The following is a 17,024-nucleotide window of genomic DNA, read 5'->3' on the forward strand; positions in this document are numbered from 1 at the left end:
GGGGAGCTGCTCCAGCAGGTGCTACAATACACATGCTCAGCCGGCATTAGGGCGCTTCCGTGTTGTGCTGGCAGATACTTTGCTTGTAGAAACTTATGATGGGAGATCTAACTGTTTCCCGTACCAGGAGGAAACGGCCTTTCGCTGGGCGTGCAGCAGCTGCTCTACAGTTCGCTTCCGAGTGTCTTCTGACCTCTTGTGACTTCTTGGGCCTCCTGGTTATTGCTTCCGGCCACTGAGGGGTTTTCGATGCCTTCCGGTCGTTTACTTCTAGCTTATTCCCTGCCTGGAGAACATGCGTGGTTCCAGTCCTCTGAAAGCGTTGAGTGTTGCGTTTCCGCCTGGCCCGTGATTGGTTTTGGCCGTTGTTCACATGCAGCTGGAAAGCTTCTCTGGTGCTGTTTTTCGGGCTGGTTCTAGATTTCAGTCAAGCATAATATTCAAACCTTCCACTGGTGAGGGGAGAGGTGTGCCCATCGGGAAGGGGAGAGGTGTGCCCACCGGTGACGGGAGAGGTGCGTCAGAATCTCTAGCCAAGACTGTTTCTTTCCCTGTTTTTCCTTCTAGCTCGTCAGTTCTTACTTCACATTCTTCCTTAAGTCCCCTAGAGCCAGAGCTGGCTTGTGGCAGGAGAGAGCGTCTTCAGAAGGGCAGCGAGGGGGACAGACGGGGCAGCATGAGGCAGCCCGGCCCAGGACCCGGTCCCCAGGGGCTGCACTCCCCAAGTCACTGCTGCCCCCTGGGGAGGCGCGCCCCCTTGGCCCGAGGGCGATCCTGGGAATGGGGGAGGCCGGCTGCCTGCACCCCCACGGCGCTGCTCAGGGCCATCCTCGGCTCACTGCCCGCGCGGCTGGTCGGAGAGTGGCCGGAAGCCTGGCGAGGGACTGTACAGTGCAAGTCAAGCCCACCGCTGCCCTGGCCCAGGACAGCCCACTGCGCTCCCTGCCGCCCGTCCAGATGTCCCGCACGCTGGGCGGGTGCTTCCCCGGCCCGCCGGCCCCCCAGCCGAGCCCGTCTTTGGGAAGCTGGGCGCTAGTACCGCAACTGCATGAACAGGCCTTTTGCAGCAGTGACGCCGGTGGGTGCAGAGGGTGCAGCGGAGGCGGGGAGAAAAGCGGTGATGGAGCCAAAGCCAGCGTCGGCAGGCCGCAAGGGCCGGGCTGGGCCAGGGCGGGCCCTGCCATGCCGCTCCGGCTCCGAGGTGGTGGACAGGCGCCCTGCGGTGTCGCGGCTGCCTGCTCGCGTTCCTCGGAAAGGGACTCGGACTCGGGGCCAGGGTCTGCGGCCAGCACCTCCCTCATCCGTGCACCTGTGTGAATTTGGCCCATAACGGAGTCCTGACCGCGTGTCCCCCGCCATGCCGCTGCTGCAGGAAGTGGCCCCTGGCCCGCGGACACGCTGCCCGGGCTGTCGCCAGCAGGGTGGTGCTCTGAGGCCCGGGCCGAGAAGCAGCTCACTGCCCCAAATCCCGGGGTGCGGCGCTGCACCTCACAGGGCTGATGGGACCTACTGCGAGCTGCCAGCCGCTGGCTGGCTCGTGGGCTTCGGCGAGGCGGGGGGCTTCCGAACGGGCTCAGGCCCTGTCCACTGCTGCCAGAGGGGCAGCACCGGTGGGGAGGGGCGAGGTGTGAGAGGGAGGCAGGGGCGGCGCTCGGCTTAGTCGCCTCTACCTGTGCGCTGTCGGGAACCTGTCTCTGGCTAGGGTGGCTGGGGGGAGCGGCCGGCACCTTTCACGTGGCCATGAGCACCTGCCACCCCCCACCCGACCCCCGCCCGGCCCCGCTCTTCTACGTCGCTGCCCTGCTTCTCCCAGGGCCTTAGCGCGCTGGGCCAGACACCCTGCCGGAGGGCGCAGGCTGACTGGGGTTCCAGGCTCTCGGGGCGATGCCGACCCGCCCCCGCACCGGGCCCTCAGACAGAGCCTTTGCCTGGGCTGTGTGTGAAGCCTTCTCTGAGCACGAAGCGCAGCCTGCGTCTCGGCCTCGCCACCCGTCCCCACAGGACGCGGGTTTCTTGGCGGCGCCTAAGGGGCTTCTGCGACCTTGTTCCTTCTTCCTTGGGAGAGCTTCATTCCTCCGCACATCTCCTTGACCCAGGTGACAGAGCCGGTATGTCTCCGGCTCTCTTCCCGAGAGGCAGCCGCGGCAGGCGGAGGCCCGGCAGAAGCTCCCACCGTCGCGGCCGTGGCCTCCGTCACAGCCCTGGCTCTTGGGAGCCACCCAGGCGGCCTCACTGGGCACCTGCCTGGCCCCCACTTGGCCGGGGCCTGCACCCCCGCCTGAAGTCCCTGCTGGCCCCTGAGCCCCGCGGCCGTCCCACGCAGGCTGTGCTAGTGGCCTCGCCGAGGGTGGGCAGCGCCAGAGTGGCCAGGGGCCGGCGGGGGCCAACTCTGCCTGCCGCTGCCCCTTGCGGCCTCAGTGCAAATGGGGGCCAGGCTGGCCTTCTTCCCTTTTCTCTCAGAGCTTTGGCTTCTCCTCTGGGCGCTTCTGTCCTGTGGGGTTCATGCCAGCGCCCCTCGCTGGTCGCAGCGGCTCCCGGTGGCAAGGCCCAGCCTGGCGGCTGGCAGCACTGGGCTGGGAGAGGACGCCTGGGCCGTGCCATCTCCCCCACGGTCTCCTGCCCTTCTCCTTGGTTCGCTCATTTCTTCGGGCCCCAGGGCTCCCTGCCCCGTCTCCAGGGGCCCTGCCTTGCTCGTGCTTTAAAGGCCCCAGCTCGCATGCAGTCGGGACCTACGGGGCTGGCGAGGTCAGGAGCTGTGCGCGTGGCTGGATGCCCAGACCGAGTCCGCAGGCCACTCGCGCACTCCTTGGCCCCCCGTGTTGGCCACGCAGACTGACGATGCTTCACCACAGACGAGCCCACTGCTGGGAGCAAGGCTGGGTTTCCAGGAAGGAGCGCCCAGCACAGCCAGGGGCCGGTCAGGGCCAGGTGACTCCCAGGAGGCAGCCCCGATCCACAGAGTGTGGCTCCGCCCAGAGGGCGGGACGGGCCGGCCCTGCCCCCACCCCCCAGTGCCCCTTGCGTGGGCGGAGAGCTCTGCCACACCAGGCCGGAGAGGCCACCAAAGCGCGCTTTGGCCCATCACGTGTCCCTTACTGCGCCAGCCGCTTGTAAACGTGCACAGCAAGGCTGCAGTTGCCTGGATTCCGACCCTGCAGCGCGCCCTGGTCATCCATCTAGGCGACACGTCCAGAGCTGCACTGTGACCCCACTGCTCCCTCAGACCTGGCCTGAGCCCTAAACCCAGGCCGGGTCTTCTCTCCGGGCAGAGGCCTCCCTGCCCTCTCAGGTCCTCAGGCCAGCGTCTGGGTGGCATCTCCGTCTCGGCTCCCGCTAGCCCGGCTGGTGTGCGCTCCCGCCCGAGGGCTGCGGGGCTCTGCCTCCTCCGGCCCCACTTTGTCCTTCTAGTTTGATTCAGCACAGATGTGACCATTTCACAGTCCTATTCTTGGGGCCTCGCTGCTGGGCAGGGGTGTGAAGCACAGCACTGTGAAGCTGTGGGCGGCCCCTGCAGCCCAGTCCATCCCGCACCAGGGAGGGACCCCAGGGCGCAGTGGACCCCTCCTGTCCCCCGCGACCCCCTCAGCAGTGGGTGTCAGGGGACCCCGCCTGTTCTGCTCCCCACTGTCTCTGGGGCGTCCTCTTGCCCCCAACACCTCTGGTCTACACCCCAGTTGTACACAAAAGTAAATAAAATCTTTCAAAATAAATACAAATAAAAATCCAGGCCTCGCCCTCCAGTAAGCCTATTTCATTTAAAATAGTCCAAGCTCTTCCATTGGCCTAAAAATAAGGTGATGATATAACTCCTTATCTAAACCAGGACACTGTGAATGCAGGGGCAGCAGACGCAGCTGAGGCAGCAGGCCAGCTGCAGCCTGGGGGGCAGCCTGGGGACCCCCCCCCGCCCTGCTCACGCTGTGCACCTGCTGTGTCCGAGCTCCCACCTCCAGGGGTCAGCTGGCGGCGTCATGTGGAATCCTCTACTCCCTGCTGTTTAAGGTCAACCCGCTCTCACCCCACCGTATGCGTGAGCTCCCCCTGAGAAGCTCTCTGAGGGCGGGACCCATCCTGCATTGTCACTGCTGCGTGTCTGGGCACCAGGACCGCTCGGCACATGTGGGCATCGTAGACCGCAGAGGCGTGAGCGCGCGAGCAGGCTGCCCCGCGCTGGAGTCCGCGCACGCTGCGGCCGGAGCCTGCCCGCCGCCCGAGCTGGTGTGTCCCAGCGGCTGCCGCTGCCACAGTAACCCCTGGCCCGAGGTTAGGACTCAGAGGCGCACGGCTCCTGCCCAGGGAGGCAGCCCCGAGGGCTCTGAACTGGCTACTTTGCCTCCAGCTGTGCTCTGTGCTAGGTCACACTCGGGGAAACATCACGGTTCTCTCCCCTTTTTGTGGCTCCCACTTTTGACACCTGTTTTTGTTCTTTGAAAGCAAACTACTGAGGAGAAGAGGGGAGTGTCTGGATATAGCTACACGCAAGAAGAGCTGGAGAGAGTGTCTGCGCTGAAGAGCGAAGTGGACGAGATGAAAGGCCGGACCCTGGACGACATGTCCGAAATGGTGATCTCCTCCCTTCAGTTTCTCTTGTAGAAAGGCGAATGCCTCTGTGTTTTCAGAGTGTGGGATGTCACTCCTTCTGCACTGACGTGTGCGTTGCCCTGGGTACTTGCTCACTGGAAGACGGTTGCAGCTGCACACAGGTGCCGTCTGGCTTGTCATTCAGTGTTCGGTTTGAGTATTTTCTCCTGACGGTTTGCAGCTGTAATCATGTTTTGAGTAGCCACACGGCATCCGTCTTACCGAGGAATCAAGATTTCCTGAACCCCTGGCCCGGTGTTTAGCAGTAATGTGTTCATTCTTTTTTGCTCCCATATAGGACACTTTGGTCTGTATCTTCACGCATGTGGTATTTTTGTGATTCGAATTTTTATGTCGTCTATGTTTTTGAGTGGCAGGTGAAAAAGCTGAATTCACTGGTGGCTGAGAAGAAGTCAGCGCTGGCCCCAGTTATAAAAGACCTGCGACAGTTGCGGCAGAAATGTCAAGTGAGTAGACCTGATTTTGTGAAACTTCTAGCTTTCTCTGTTGTTCAGACATGTAGTTAGAATATTGTATTCGGGTAATTTACAGGAAATAAGACCTCGCCAGTATGGCGATAGAAGGTGCCAGAGAAAGGACCCGCGTGACCTACCAGGCCTCTGCTCTGTTCCCCGCTGCTTATTGGCCAGGAGCTAGCGAGCGAGAGGCAGCGCTGCCGGCCCAGACGGGCGTCGGCGCCGCCGCCGGAGCGCAGTCCCGGTGGAGCCGGGTCCGTGCTGTCTCCCTCAGAGCCCCGCCGCCCCCGTCCTCGAACAGGGCATCCTGCCGCGCCGGCAGCTCTCTGTCCTCGGCTTAGAGCCGGCGCCTGTGCGGGCACTGCTCGCCGAGGCCTCGCGCCGGAGCCCACGCGGCTGCTGCTGCAAGTCAGCCACTCTGCGGCTGATGCGTTTCTGGCTGGGGTCGACCCGGCGCTGCTCCGCGGTGCGGGCCGGAGCGGGACTCGCCGTCGCGCGGCCGTTCGCCTTGTGGGACGCGGCAGCGCCGGGACGCGGCAGGAGGAGTCCGCGCGTGTTTCCTGGCCATGGGTGTTCCAGTGGCGAGATGAGTGGCCGCCTGCGTGGGGCCCTCTCCTGGCTCCAGTTGCCGAGCCTCCTCCCACCCTGGGCCGCCGCCCCTGCCCGCTGCTGCCTATAGATTTGCCTGCTTGGCGTGCTCTGACCCCCCACCCGGGGCTCCCTCTGCCGGCCCCTTCCGGGTGCGGCACCCCTGCGGCCCTGCCGGCCCGGCTCCCCACTCCTGCGGCAGGCGCCCTGGGCCCTGCGCGTGGGCCGTGACTGCTGCGATGGCAGGGGCTCAGAAGCTGCCCCCAGGGAGCTCCCCTGCACCTGGCGGGTTCCCGCAAGCAGCCCGGCCAGCAGCCCCCGCGGGTGAGCCTCGTGGCTGAGCGCACTGCCTTGTGCCTCCGCAGGGCTCACGGTGCGCCCACACCCCGGCCCGGTGCGCCCACACCCCGGCCCACGTCCCCTCGAGGCTGCCCGGCCGGTGTGCTGCAGGGAGGCCGAGCCCCAGAGGAGCCCAGCTGTTTGCTGACGACTCCATCCTGGGAGAGTCGATTTTCCGCTGCCCACCGCGTGTTCCCACGCGCCTAGGCTGGCCTGGAACTCCCGTGCTGTAGAGCTCCCTGGGAGGAGGGGCTGCCGGAGGGTACCTGCTCTCCCCACAGTGAGGGCCAGCAGCTGACCGCCTCCTCCGCCCACTGCGGCTGCGGCTTCACCTCACCTGAGTGGTTGCGCCTTTCTGCCTCTCTGTGACGAAGTTTGGACCACCGGGGGTTCCGTTTTCTAGTTGTTTCTTTCATTTCTGGAGCTGCCTCATCTCGCATATCTGGTACCCACCTAACGACGACTTCCCCGCAGTGTCTGTTTATTCACTGTATAGACGGGTCCCGGTCGGTGGGTGAACACCAGGTAGATGTCTGTCTTTGCGCCTCATACTCAAGCCCAGGGATGTTCGTGAACCTGCCAGAGACCCTCCCTTTGGGCGTCTCACTGGTGTCTGGATCCCGCCTGCCCTGCGGCACCCGGCGCCCCTCTTGCCGCCCTCCGCACCCCGCTATAGCCTGGCGGCCGGCCATGGGCCGTCAGACGCGCCCATTCCCGGGCATCGCTGTTCACCGTGGCGACTGCCCAGACCGGGGAGGGGTTACGGGCCTGCGGCGTGTACTCAGCCGCAGGAGAAGGTGCCGCGGCCGTCTCAGGCCGCCTCCGGGCAGCGGGGTTGTTCCCGTCACTCGGCTCCTGCAGCAGTGCACAGCGACCATGTCCCCTGCAGGCCCGGGGTGGCGCTTCTGGCGCTGTGAGCGACCCCGGTGGTCGCTTGCCCCCCCCACCCCCCCGCCACCGCCCCTGCACGTTTGTGGACCGGGCTGTCCGTTTGCAGGCCTTGGACTGAGCAGGGCTCTGTTAGCTGAGGTCCCGCGGGCGCGCTCTCTTCTGCCACTTGCTTTGTGTCACCCTTCTGGTCCCCCATAGTGATTGCTTGTTTCTCTCTTGTTCCTACTCCCGGCTGTGAGCTACATCCGGGTTTTGTCTTTAGGCGCCTGGCAGCAGGGCTGCAGGGTGGCTCTGGCAGGCATTAGGATTCGAGTCGGTGTCTCAGCCCGGGAGTTCTTAGGCCCGGCAGGGAGAGCAGACCTGCGCCAGCCCCCGCCCTTGCTGAGGGCAGGCGCCCCGCCACCCCCCTCTGCAGCACCCCAGCAGCATTCACTTCCCAGCCCGCCCGTCAGGTTCAGGAACAGGAGGGCTTCGTGTGCAGAGCGGAAGCCCCCAAGGGCTGGGCTGCCCCCCACTCCTCCGTCTCGGTGCTCATGCAGGAGCGCCTTCAGCCCCCTCAGTCCCTTAGATACGCAGATCCTCTCCACCAAGTTAGGTGCTGCCCAGACCCTCCCGTTTGGGTAACCGCCTCTCCCGGGCAGACCTGCGCTGGGCGCCACGGACTTACTGAGGCTGGCCAAGCCCAGTGTGAGCCCAGTGTGGGCCCAACCCTCAGGTTCCCAGGCTGAAAAACAGCTTGGGGGGATGGGGTCCCCACTCGCCCCTCCGCCCAGGCGTCCTCTGCCTCTGGACGCTGGCCTCTGCCTGCGGCAGGCTGGCTCTCCGCTCCCGGAGGCTCCTGTTTCTGGCCTGATTCCTGTGCTCCCAGAGCGCAGCTCAGCTGGGTCTCAAGGGGTGTCTGCTTTACCTTTCCAGGCATGTGTAGGCACTTTTAGCATTTCTAGGCTTTATAGCAGATTTTCAAACGGCCTAAGTTATCAACTGTGACATTGGAGGAAAGTTTGAAACTACTCGCACAGCTGGAGACCAAACGCTGATGTCTTTCAGCACTGTGATCCCCGGGGCTGGTCCTCATCAGCGCCTGTCTGTGGCGGCTCCCCAGAGCCCGATGGTTGTGTGAGTAAGTCAGCTACGCTGAGGAGCTCAGCGTCGCCACTCCGGCCAGCTTCTCCCTCTCACTCACGCGCCCTGTCCTACCAGGAGCTGACCCAGGAGTGCAGCGAGAAGAAGTCCCAGTACGACAGCTGTGCCGCAGGCCTCGAGAGCAACCGCTCCAAGCTGGAGCAGGTAAGGGCCCGGCCTGGCCTGCAGGCCCTGTACCGGATGACCTGTGCCTGGGGTTGCTCCAGCCGGAGCCTCACTCTGCAGCTTTGATGTGCGTCAGAGGCCCTGCGGCCCTGCGCGGGCACACAAGGCCGCTCCCTCGGCCCAGGGCGCGTGCTTGAGTGGGGCCAGTGAGACCGCCGCCCGCCACCCTCCTCTGCTCCCTGCTGTGCTCTGCAGCCAGTTGTTCTGTCTCAGCCACTGGGCCCGGCCACAGGCCACGCCTGTTCTCACCTTGCGTGTGGGGCTCGCACGTGCCGCCTTCTCCCCTGCCTCTGCGGTCTCAGCCCAGATATCCCCTCCTCACGGAGGCCTTGCCTCCTCAGCCCTGCGCTGCGCAGCATGGGGCGCCCTCCTGTGCTGCCTCCTCCCTGGAGGGCAGCGGACCTGCCTGGTGGGCCACCGTGCTGGCCAGCACCAGGCGCAGTGCTGGGCCCATGGGCCAGAGCCAGTGAGCGGTGCCCCGCCGGGGGCTGCAGTGAGCGTCTGCCCGGGAGGCCTTGACTCAGCCGGTGGCAGCAAATGGCGGCGCAGCCGACCAAGAGGATCTGGCCGGAGACACTGGCGCTGCGCCTCAGAGCCGTGTCGACCTCCGGCGCCAGCGTCGCCCACCGCGTGCTCTATACCTCAGGAGGTCAGAGGGCTCCGCGATGAGTGTCTTCAGGAAGAGAGCAGATACCACTACACGAACTGCATGATTAAGGTGAGTCTCGCCAGCGAGTCAGGAAATGTCTGCGCCTGTCCGTGTGAGAGTGCGAGCTGACACCCAGTCCCCCACTCAGGGCCTACGAGTGCAGCTCCGGCGAGCAGCCGACGAGATGAGGGCCTACGTCTCGTCTGACCAGCAGGAGAAGAGGAAGGCCGTGAGGCAAGTGGGTTTCACCTGTGGAGTCTTGGCGCCGGGCGGGGTTGTGCCAGTTGGGTGTTCACCTGAGCGTGACTGAGGCGTCTCCCGGGAGTGTGTCTCGTCAAACACTCGCGAGTGGTAGGTACAGTGCTGAGAGGTAAAAGGATCTGGTGTCATTCCTTGCCGAGTTGTATTTTCGGTGGCCGCAAAGACGCCGCTCTGTGTTGCCATCTTGGCCGTTTCGCGGGTGCGAGGCAGCTGCTCACCCTGGAAAGCAATGTGGAACCGTTGGCGTGGCTCCCCCCAAGGCCACACACCACCTCCATGTTGCTTTCTTGTAAGCAACAACATGACCGATTGTGAAGCCCGCATGACCTAGACGCCGTCACCGGCTCCCCCTCAGCTCGTGGCTACGGCCTCCAGAGCCAGCGGGCTCGTCCCAGCCTGCCCCAGCCCGTCCCGGCTGTCCCAGCTGGCTCACGGCCCCGGGAGTGAGATGCCGCCCCGGGAGCCGCGCAGGACAAGCCACCTCCGCCCTCCCCACAGCCGGGGCTCCGCTCTCACCACGGCAGGGTGCCGTGTGGGGTCCCGTCAAGCAGGGTTACCACCCACTCTGCGGTCGTTTCTCCTCATGAGGCCATGGCACTAGGAAACGGGGCGTCTGTGAGACCCACAGGGCGCCCGGGACTGCGGGCCGATTACAGGTGCACGAAGGGAGGATGTTTTCCCCAATGCTCACCTGTCGGTGCCATGTATTCAGTTTCTTCCACTGCGTGGAAAGTGTGTCCACACGGGTAATGTGGGTAATGTGGCTTCCACAAAGCTGCAGAGTTAATTTTGTTCTTGAAAAGCAAGGAGTCTCTCGACTTCCCTTGTCAGCTTTCTAGTCAGTCTCTTCAACTTTAAGAAACCCTCCTGACCCTTTCCTCCCTTGTGGTTTCTCTGTAGAAGGAGAGTCCCTAACTGGTAGAAGGAGAGTCCCTAACTGGCCCAGGGCATGGGGCAGATGTTCTGACGGAAACGGAGCTGTGCCACTCCAAACTCACGGATGAAACGTCAGAATGTTGTTGTCACAGACAATGTGTTTTCTTTACTCCGTTTCTGCTTTCAGGGCATTTTCTGGTCAGGCCAAACGTCTTGAGAAATCGGTTGGTTTTGAAACAGCCTCACAAGCTGAACGTCACGGCGGCAGCATGTTTTATTTCAGGGTACTAGAATGGCCTCAGACTTTGTTTCTAACCTGCGTTTTCCAGGCTGTAGCTTTGTGACGCAGGGCGCAGAGCTCCCTCACCTTAAAATAAGGAGAAGCACCCATCGCTCGGGAGCCGGGCTGAGCGCACGATGACCGCAGCAGTGCGCTGGCGGATGCGCGGTTGGGCCGTGAAGGGCCTCTCTGCTGCCAAGTCCGCAGCGTGTGGGATGTGCCACTGGCGCTCATGGCACTGCCCGCGTAGATGCATGGGACAAAGCAAAAGCCAGGGTGTTGCATGAGAAAAGAACACGAGCCTGCTGATTTCTTGAGGAAATAGAACTATGGGAATTCTGAAACAACTCAGGCCTGTCTCGTGCCTGGGCAGTAAATGAATTATTCAGCGCTACCAGAACCGCACCCATAGATTCCTCGTGAACAGTCTGCCATTTCACCCCCTCACTGTTCTCACTGGAGCGCCACGCGGCAAGCAGTCTGACGCAGAGACGTGAGCTTTGAGGGTTCCTTTCCTTGGCCACTCACTCCCGGCACCGGCCCGGCTGGCGTAGCCCTGTGGGGACTCTGGCGATCGCTCTCACTGGCGGTCTGTCTGCTCCCGAGCTCCCTCTGTGAATGCAAAGCCTCACCACTTCCTGCGCTCTTTATGGCTTCTTGACGGTCCTCATTTTGTGTTACTCAGTTTCTCCTCAAGCTTCTCACTGGAGCTTCACCCGGAAACACAGCCCGTCTCCACCCACGTTTGTGTTCTGAAGTCCCGCTTGCTCTCTCTGCTGTCTGTTCCTGCGTCCTCATCCTTCAGTCTGCCTGACACAATAAGTCTTACTTTTGTCTTTTATACTGCGACAGTACATGTGTTTCTTTTGCTTAGAAATGCAATGTAATGTTATCTGTATTTTTTACATTAAAATATGCAGATTATTTTAGTTGATAAGAGAAATTTTTGTAAAAACAAAAAGTAACCACTAGGAAGTGGTGTCCACCACGCCAAGCCCGGAAGATGGCTCCCGTTGGTTGCTTGTCGGCGTTATCATCCCATGCTCTTCCCCACGCGTTTGTGAATTTGTCTTGGTGTTGGTGAGTTAGCAAGCGCATGGGACAGTTTTATATGTGTGTACACAAAAGTAAGATTAAGCTACATACGGTTTTCCTCTTACTAGCTTTTCTGGAATGCTTTCCGCTGCATGGCTAGACCGCCTGCTTCCTCTTCTGTATCGCTCCTCTTACTCCTGTGAGTGGCCTCCCATCACCTCTTCTGAGGGGATGTTCCGTCCGTCACCCGCTTGCTCTCTTCCCCGTCTAGTCACAGCCGCCGGGTTGCAGACATTCACGGCTCTAAGCGTTTTACCTTGACTGTTTGCAGCGTCTTGTGTGGGGCGACTTCCTCGAAATGGATTTGCAGGGCTAGAATTTATTAATGTTTGCTGAAGATGTGTATCTTTTCTCCTTTCTGCAAACCTCTTCAAAAACAAAGTAATTTATGCAAATGGGTCTGCATTGTTTTTTGTCATTGTTTTAAGGGTAGATTAACCAGAAATAGTACTTAACATTTTGAGTTTTCTTAACTTCTTATGTAATGTTTTGCCTTTTTTCCCTCTTAAATTACTATTTACCAGAACTGACTAAAGATGGGGGAGGAGCATTTTGATAATGAGTTTTACTCTGACTCTAGTACTCTGAACTATATTGTGTAGTGTATTGAGATAGATATGTTAACCTAGTTTATATAACTTAGTTTCTAATCAAATCAATTAAAGTAAATCGAAACTAATTCATTTTATTGATTCCACAGGGAACAGTATACCAAAAATATTGCTGAACAGGAAAACCTTGGAAAGGTGAGAATGTATTATCGAGTTGTTTGGAATGTGTTTAATTCAGATTTTCATTATGTGGCTATGGCAATGTCTTTCTTTTTACTTATTTTTTTTTTAAGTTTGTGTTTTAATTTATGGATGTATACAGAACTGGGGTACAGACCAGAAGTGGGGGGGCGTGAGAGGATTCCCCAGGAACAGAGTGGGGAGCAGGACAGGTGGATGGACAGAGTACCCTGCTGAGGGGGCAGCAGGAGAGAGGAGGGGCTGCCGCGCCCCGGGGGGGGGCCACCTCCGGGGTGGGGACCAATTGGTGGGAAGCGGCCAGCTTGGCTGAGCTTCGCAGCACAGCGCTCCAACCCGCCGTGCCACCAGGGAGGCCCAGTCACTGTCTCTGAAGCTTGCTCTTTGCTTCTCCCTCATTTTTTTTCTTTGCATTTATTATGCTGCATTTCCATTACGCTGTGTTGTTGGGAGACAGAAAACCAGTAGTTGTTGGTGCTCACGGGTACTCCGGCACCCATGGGTGGCCCTTGGTGCCATACAGCATGTTCTGCCCGTGAAGGCTTTGCACAGGGGCCTGCCTAGAGGCTCGGCCAAGAAGTCTGCCTTGGCAGCTGGGAGGCGCCTTTCTTGCCAGGAGGGATCTGTTGGCCCTTACCCCCGGCCCAGGTACCCGCAGGTTGCCGGCGGCATTCTCAGCGCCGCTGCCTCCGCCTTTGGCCCTGGAATCACCTCACAGGAGCGCTTTCCCCACCCACGTGTGCCCACTGGAAGGGACAGCTCATTCAACGTGCTTGACGTGTTTCGTTCGACTGCGATCCCTGTTTCTGTCAACGCTCAGATTCCCCATCTCTGGCCACAGAAACCTTTTGAAGTTTCCTCCAACCCCTTAGAAACAGTCTGCCAGGCTTGTGCGCTGTGACAGGTTTGCAGGTTCACGTGGCACGCTTCCATCCCAAGCCTGTCAGTCATTTCTCTCAGAAGTGCTTATCCGTTCTCGATGCGTGATGTGCCCCAGTATTCTAGCTATTGAGTACAAAATACAGGGAGCCGTCTGACAACCGGCACCTCCGTTTTTATCCGTGAAACCCGAGTTCTGTGCGCCGTACTCTCAGGAAGGAGCCGCATGCCACACTCGCAAGTAAAAAGTGAAACAATGCTGCGAGTGTGTATTTGGTCAGGCGTCAGCATTCACTGCGACATGTTTCAGCTGGGGGGGCCGTGACTGCGGTGGCTGGTCTGCATCCGGCTCTTGGGTTCGTGTTTCTTCCCACGTGACGGCGTGCCTCCTCGTCTTTTGTTCTACAAACGGATGGATGCTGTGTGTACAGAAATCCTTCTCAAACCTTGAAGTCGTACAAAGACCCTTTGCCAATCAGAACATGTCAAGCACGCGAAATGAGTTGTCCCCTTGGGTGGGCAGACACAGAGTGGGGAGGAAGAAGCGTTCTTGCCAGCTCTTGCTGAGATGGGGTGAGTGTGTCCCCGCAGGACCGGGGACAGTCACCCGCGCATTCGAGCCTTGGCTGGCGCAGGCCACTGTCGGGCATCAGGTGGGGCTGCGTCCAGACGAGCTCCCTGTCCTGAGGCTCCCTCCGCCTCCGAGCAGACCTCAGCTTCCCCGCAGCCCAAAGTGCCTTTCAGAGCCATGACAGCCGTGCCTCCCTGCCAGACCCTGGGTGGGTTTCTGAAGTCAGAGGTGGGGCCCGGGGGGGAGGGTGGGGGCGTTGCGCTGGCATCTCCACCCGAGCTGTGCTCACCGCCAACCCCTTTGCAGAAGAGGAAATCAGCAACAGGGATGTTTCGTACGGGCAGCTATCAACAAGCTATATCTGTGGCGACAGTAGCTCTGAGACATGCTCCCGATATACTATGAAGTTAAAGGTTTCAAACACACAAGCTCGTAGTGGATTAACCTCAGCGTCTCTGCACAGCGCCCACCCCCTGCCTTTGGGCCTGGAAATACATTTACAGTTGTCAGGATTTTGGACAAAGAAATAGTTTCAATAGAAGAAAAGTTCCAGTTTGAGTAGTACCTTCGTCTTCAGATTGTTTTGTTTTAGATTATGAGGATAAAGAGACTTGCTATGAGATACTTTGCTCGTACTACAGACTTAAATTTGCACACCAGGTTGTCTGGCGTAAATGTGCTGACTGTATTTAAAGTACATTTTATTCAGTCTGCTTTGTGTCCCAGTAAGAGGCTTAAATTCTCGGAATTGTGCTGTCAGGGAGTAGACAGTGCTGGCGGTGGGATGTGCTCTTGGGCTCTTAAGACTCAGTGCGGCTTAACAGTGTGCTGAGAAAAGTGAGGAGTGCAGGGTGCAGTCTGACTGACTTGTGCTTAACAGCCCCGTCACGTCAGTCTGCTGATTCGGAGAAGACTTTAACAGCACGTGTACATGAGTTTACCAATATTTCTGCAGTGTATCCTGTGAAGAAAATAACCTTATCAAGCAGGTACTTTCGTGATTTCCCCTATTATCTGTCAGAGAGTAAAGAAAGTACCCTTTTCTCAGCTAGTGGCACAGCCGAGCGTGACGCTGGTCTCCCGACCTCGCTGTCCGCACTGCTTCTGCGTGACTCTGCCTTTCTGTGTTCTTGGTTCTCCGCCCCCCCTTATATTTTCCTGTTCTTTTCAAGTCCGGGTCGTCCTGCCTCTGGCATAAACCGAGGTAATGTTTGTTACTCTGAGCCGTTGCGCCACAGGAGGACTGTGGCTGGCTGCCCACCGTCCGGCCGCCGGGCCTGTGTCCTGTGGCAGCGTGGCCTGTGGCCTGTGTCCTGTGGCAGCGTCAGCAAACCCCAACGCCGAAATGTAATGACGCTTGTTGTTTCTGACAGAAACTGCAGGAGAAGCAAAAAGCTGTTCGAGAAAGCCATGGCCCGAACATGAAGCAAGTCAAGATGTGGCGCGACTTCGAGCAGCTGATGGCGTGTAAGAGAGAGTGCTTCCTGCAGCAGCGGGGCCAGACGCCTGCTGGCCAGGTAATTCAGGAGGGCGGCGAGGACCGGCTGGTCCTGTGAGCCCGCCCTGCGGCCGCCTGGGCAGTGACTGTGGCGCACCGCTCTCAGGGTGGCGTGGCGTCGGCGTGCTCAGGGGAGGTGGGCAAGGCAGTCAGTCCCGCAGGCTTCTTAAAAGGAGAGCAAGGCCTGCCTCGCTGGCCTCGCGTAGACACCAGTGCTATGCTCTGAGTTTCGGGGCGGGAGACTAGCTTTGCTCTTCGTGAGTGCAGACATGCAAGTCTGAAGAAATGTGTCGTTTAAAACAATGTAGTAACCCAGTAGCTTAATGTTTTCCTAATCTTTTTTTGACTTTAGAGGAGGCTTTTAGGAACTAGTGTCTCTTGTTTTGAAGAAACGTTTATCTGAAGTTCAGCAATTCCTACGGTTTCACTTCAGTTTCTTTTTCTTCTGTAAAGTTCAAGAAATTTTAATTACATGAATAACATATATCTGTTCGTTTGCAAATGTAAAGGCAAATAAAAGTTGGTGTGTGTATAATGGCTGCTTATTTTAAAATTCTATTGTGTCAAAATATGTTCTTTTTGCGTAAGTATTCCTGTTACAGTAGTGCAGTAATAAGGGTTATAACTCATTTTCTCCAAAACCTAATATAATGTTTGGGTCTGGGAGGTGTTTATTTTAAAAATGAGAGATTGTCATGGACTGTAGACGTTATCCTGTACACAAGGTCCCAAGCGAAACCGAGGTTCCAGAGCGAGATTCCAGAGTCCAGAGTGCTTCCAGCCCCTGCTTCACTGAACAAAGTGCCTGAGGCCCTTTGACTTTTCTCTAGAGAAAGATGCTGACTTAAGATGCCACGCTTTATTTCATTTCAATTTCAGTGCATTTTCCCAAAATATCTCACCTTCAATTTGAAAACTCAGATTCCCAGCTTAGAGTCCTTTTTAACTCTCCTGAAAATATGGGAACTAAAAGCAGCACATTCTGGACACAGAGTGTTGCTCCCAGGTCACATGCACACACTTGACTGTACCTTTCGGCTTCTCTGTTCCCAAGTATGTCCTCCCCTTAATTTTTGATTGAAAGTGCTGTTGAGACCATTGTTAACCCTGGAAGCGCCGCGGGAGGACATGGCCCGCGGGCCAGCAGGACCCGGACTTACCAGGAAGGTGTGGGGAAGGCTCTCGTGTTTAAAGCAATTGACTTACTCATCTGTGAGTATAGGTTGTTGTTGTCCTTTTTTCTTTGCGACATGTGCTGTCTCCTCAGGGCAGTCCTCACAGAATTCCACCGCCGCAGCGCCATGCTCGTCCACCCTTGCGTTAATCTCGCCCCTGCCTCTGCAGAATGGCCCTGATTTACAGTCGGCTGTGTATTTTTGTCGTTGTGTTGTTGTTGTTATTATTTTTCCTTGCTCCCCCGTATTCCTCATAAGTGAAGCCTTCTGGTGTTTTTCTTTTCCTTCTGCCTTATTTCTCTGAGCGTGGTCCCTTCCAGCCCCGTCCATGTGGCTGCGCATGGCACGAGTTTAGCTTTTTGATGGCTGAGTCGTGTTCCGTTGTGTGTATAGGCCTTCTTGAGCCAGTCGTGTAGTTTTGGGTATGTGGGTTGACTCCTAGTCTTCCCTATTGTGAACAGAGCAGCAGTAAACACGGGGGTACAGGAGTCCTTTTGAATGAACATGTTTGTGTCCTTTGGGTGGACCCCTGGGAGTGGGGTCGCTGGCTCACCTGGGAGGTCCATTTTCAGTGTTTGAGGAACCAACTTCCCATGGCGCTGGGCCCAGCTGCGCTCCCATGCAGGAGAGTTCCTTTTCTCCAATTCCTCACCAACATTTGTTGTTGCTAATTCTTTTAAATCTGTGTGTGGGGTATCTCACTGTGGTTTTGACTTGCGTCTCCCTGGCTATGGGGATGTGGAACCTTCTTGCTACGCCGGAAAAATGTCGCTAAGGTCCGTCTGCCCATTTTTTCACTGGATTGTTT

General features: G+C 58.4%; 1 protein-coding gene across 2 annotated transcripts in view; it reads left to right on the forward strand.

The window, feature by feature from the left end:
• The window catches only part of IFT81 (intraflagellar transport 81), a 48,410-nt gene extending 32,852 nt beyond the window's left edge, over positions 1 to 15,558 (forward strand). For both annotated transcript variants that reach the window (XM_004691022.2, XM_012731218.1), the window contains 7 exons: positions 4,435 to 4,563; positions 4,959 to 5,048; positions 8,076 to 8,162; positions 8,830 to 8,901; positions 8,981 to 9,066; positions 12,045 to 12,090; positions 14,917 to 15,558. In XM_004691022.2, the coding sequence (XP_004691079.1) occupies positions 4,435 to 4,563; positions 4,959 to 5,048; positions 8,076 to 8,162; positions 8,830 to 8,901; positions 8,981 to 9,066; positions 12,045 to 12,090; positions 14,917 to 15,099 (693 nt within the window). In that variant the 3' untranslated portion in view covers positions 15,100 to 15,558. The remainder of the gene's footprint in view (positions 1 to 4,434; positions 4,564 to 4,958; positions 5,049 to 8,075; positions 8,163 to 8,829; positions 8,902 to 8,980; positions 9,067 to 12,044; positions 12,091 to 14,916) is intronic.
• The last annotated feature ends 1,466 nt before the right edge of the window (positions 15,559 to 17,024 follow it).

This window comes from Condylura cristata, unplaced genomic scaffold (genome assembly GCF_000260355.1).
Source record: "Condylura cristata isolate star-nosed mole 26May11 unplaced genomic scaffold, ConCri1.0 scaffold00029, whole genome shotgun sequence".
Taxonomy (NCBI): Eukaryota; Metazoa; Chordata; class Mammalia; order Eulipotyphla; family Talpidae; genus Condylura; species Condylura cristata.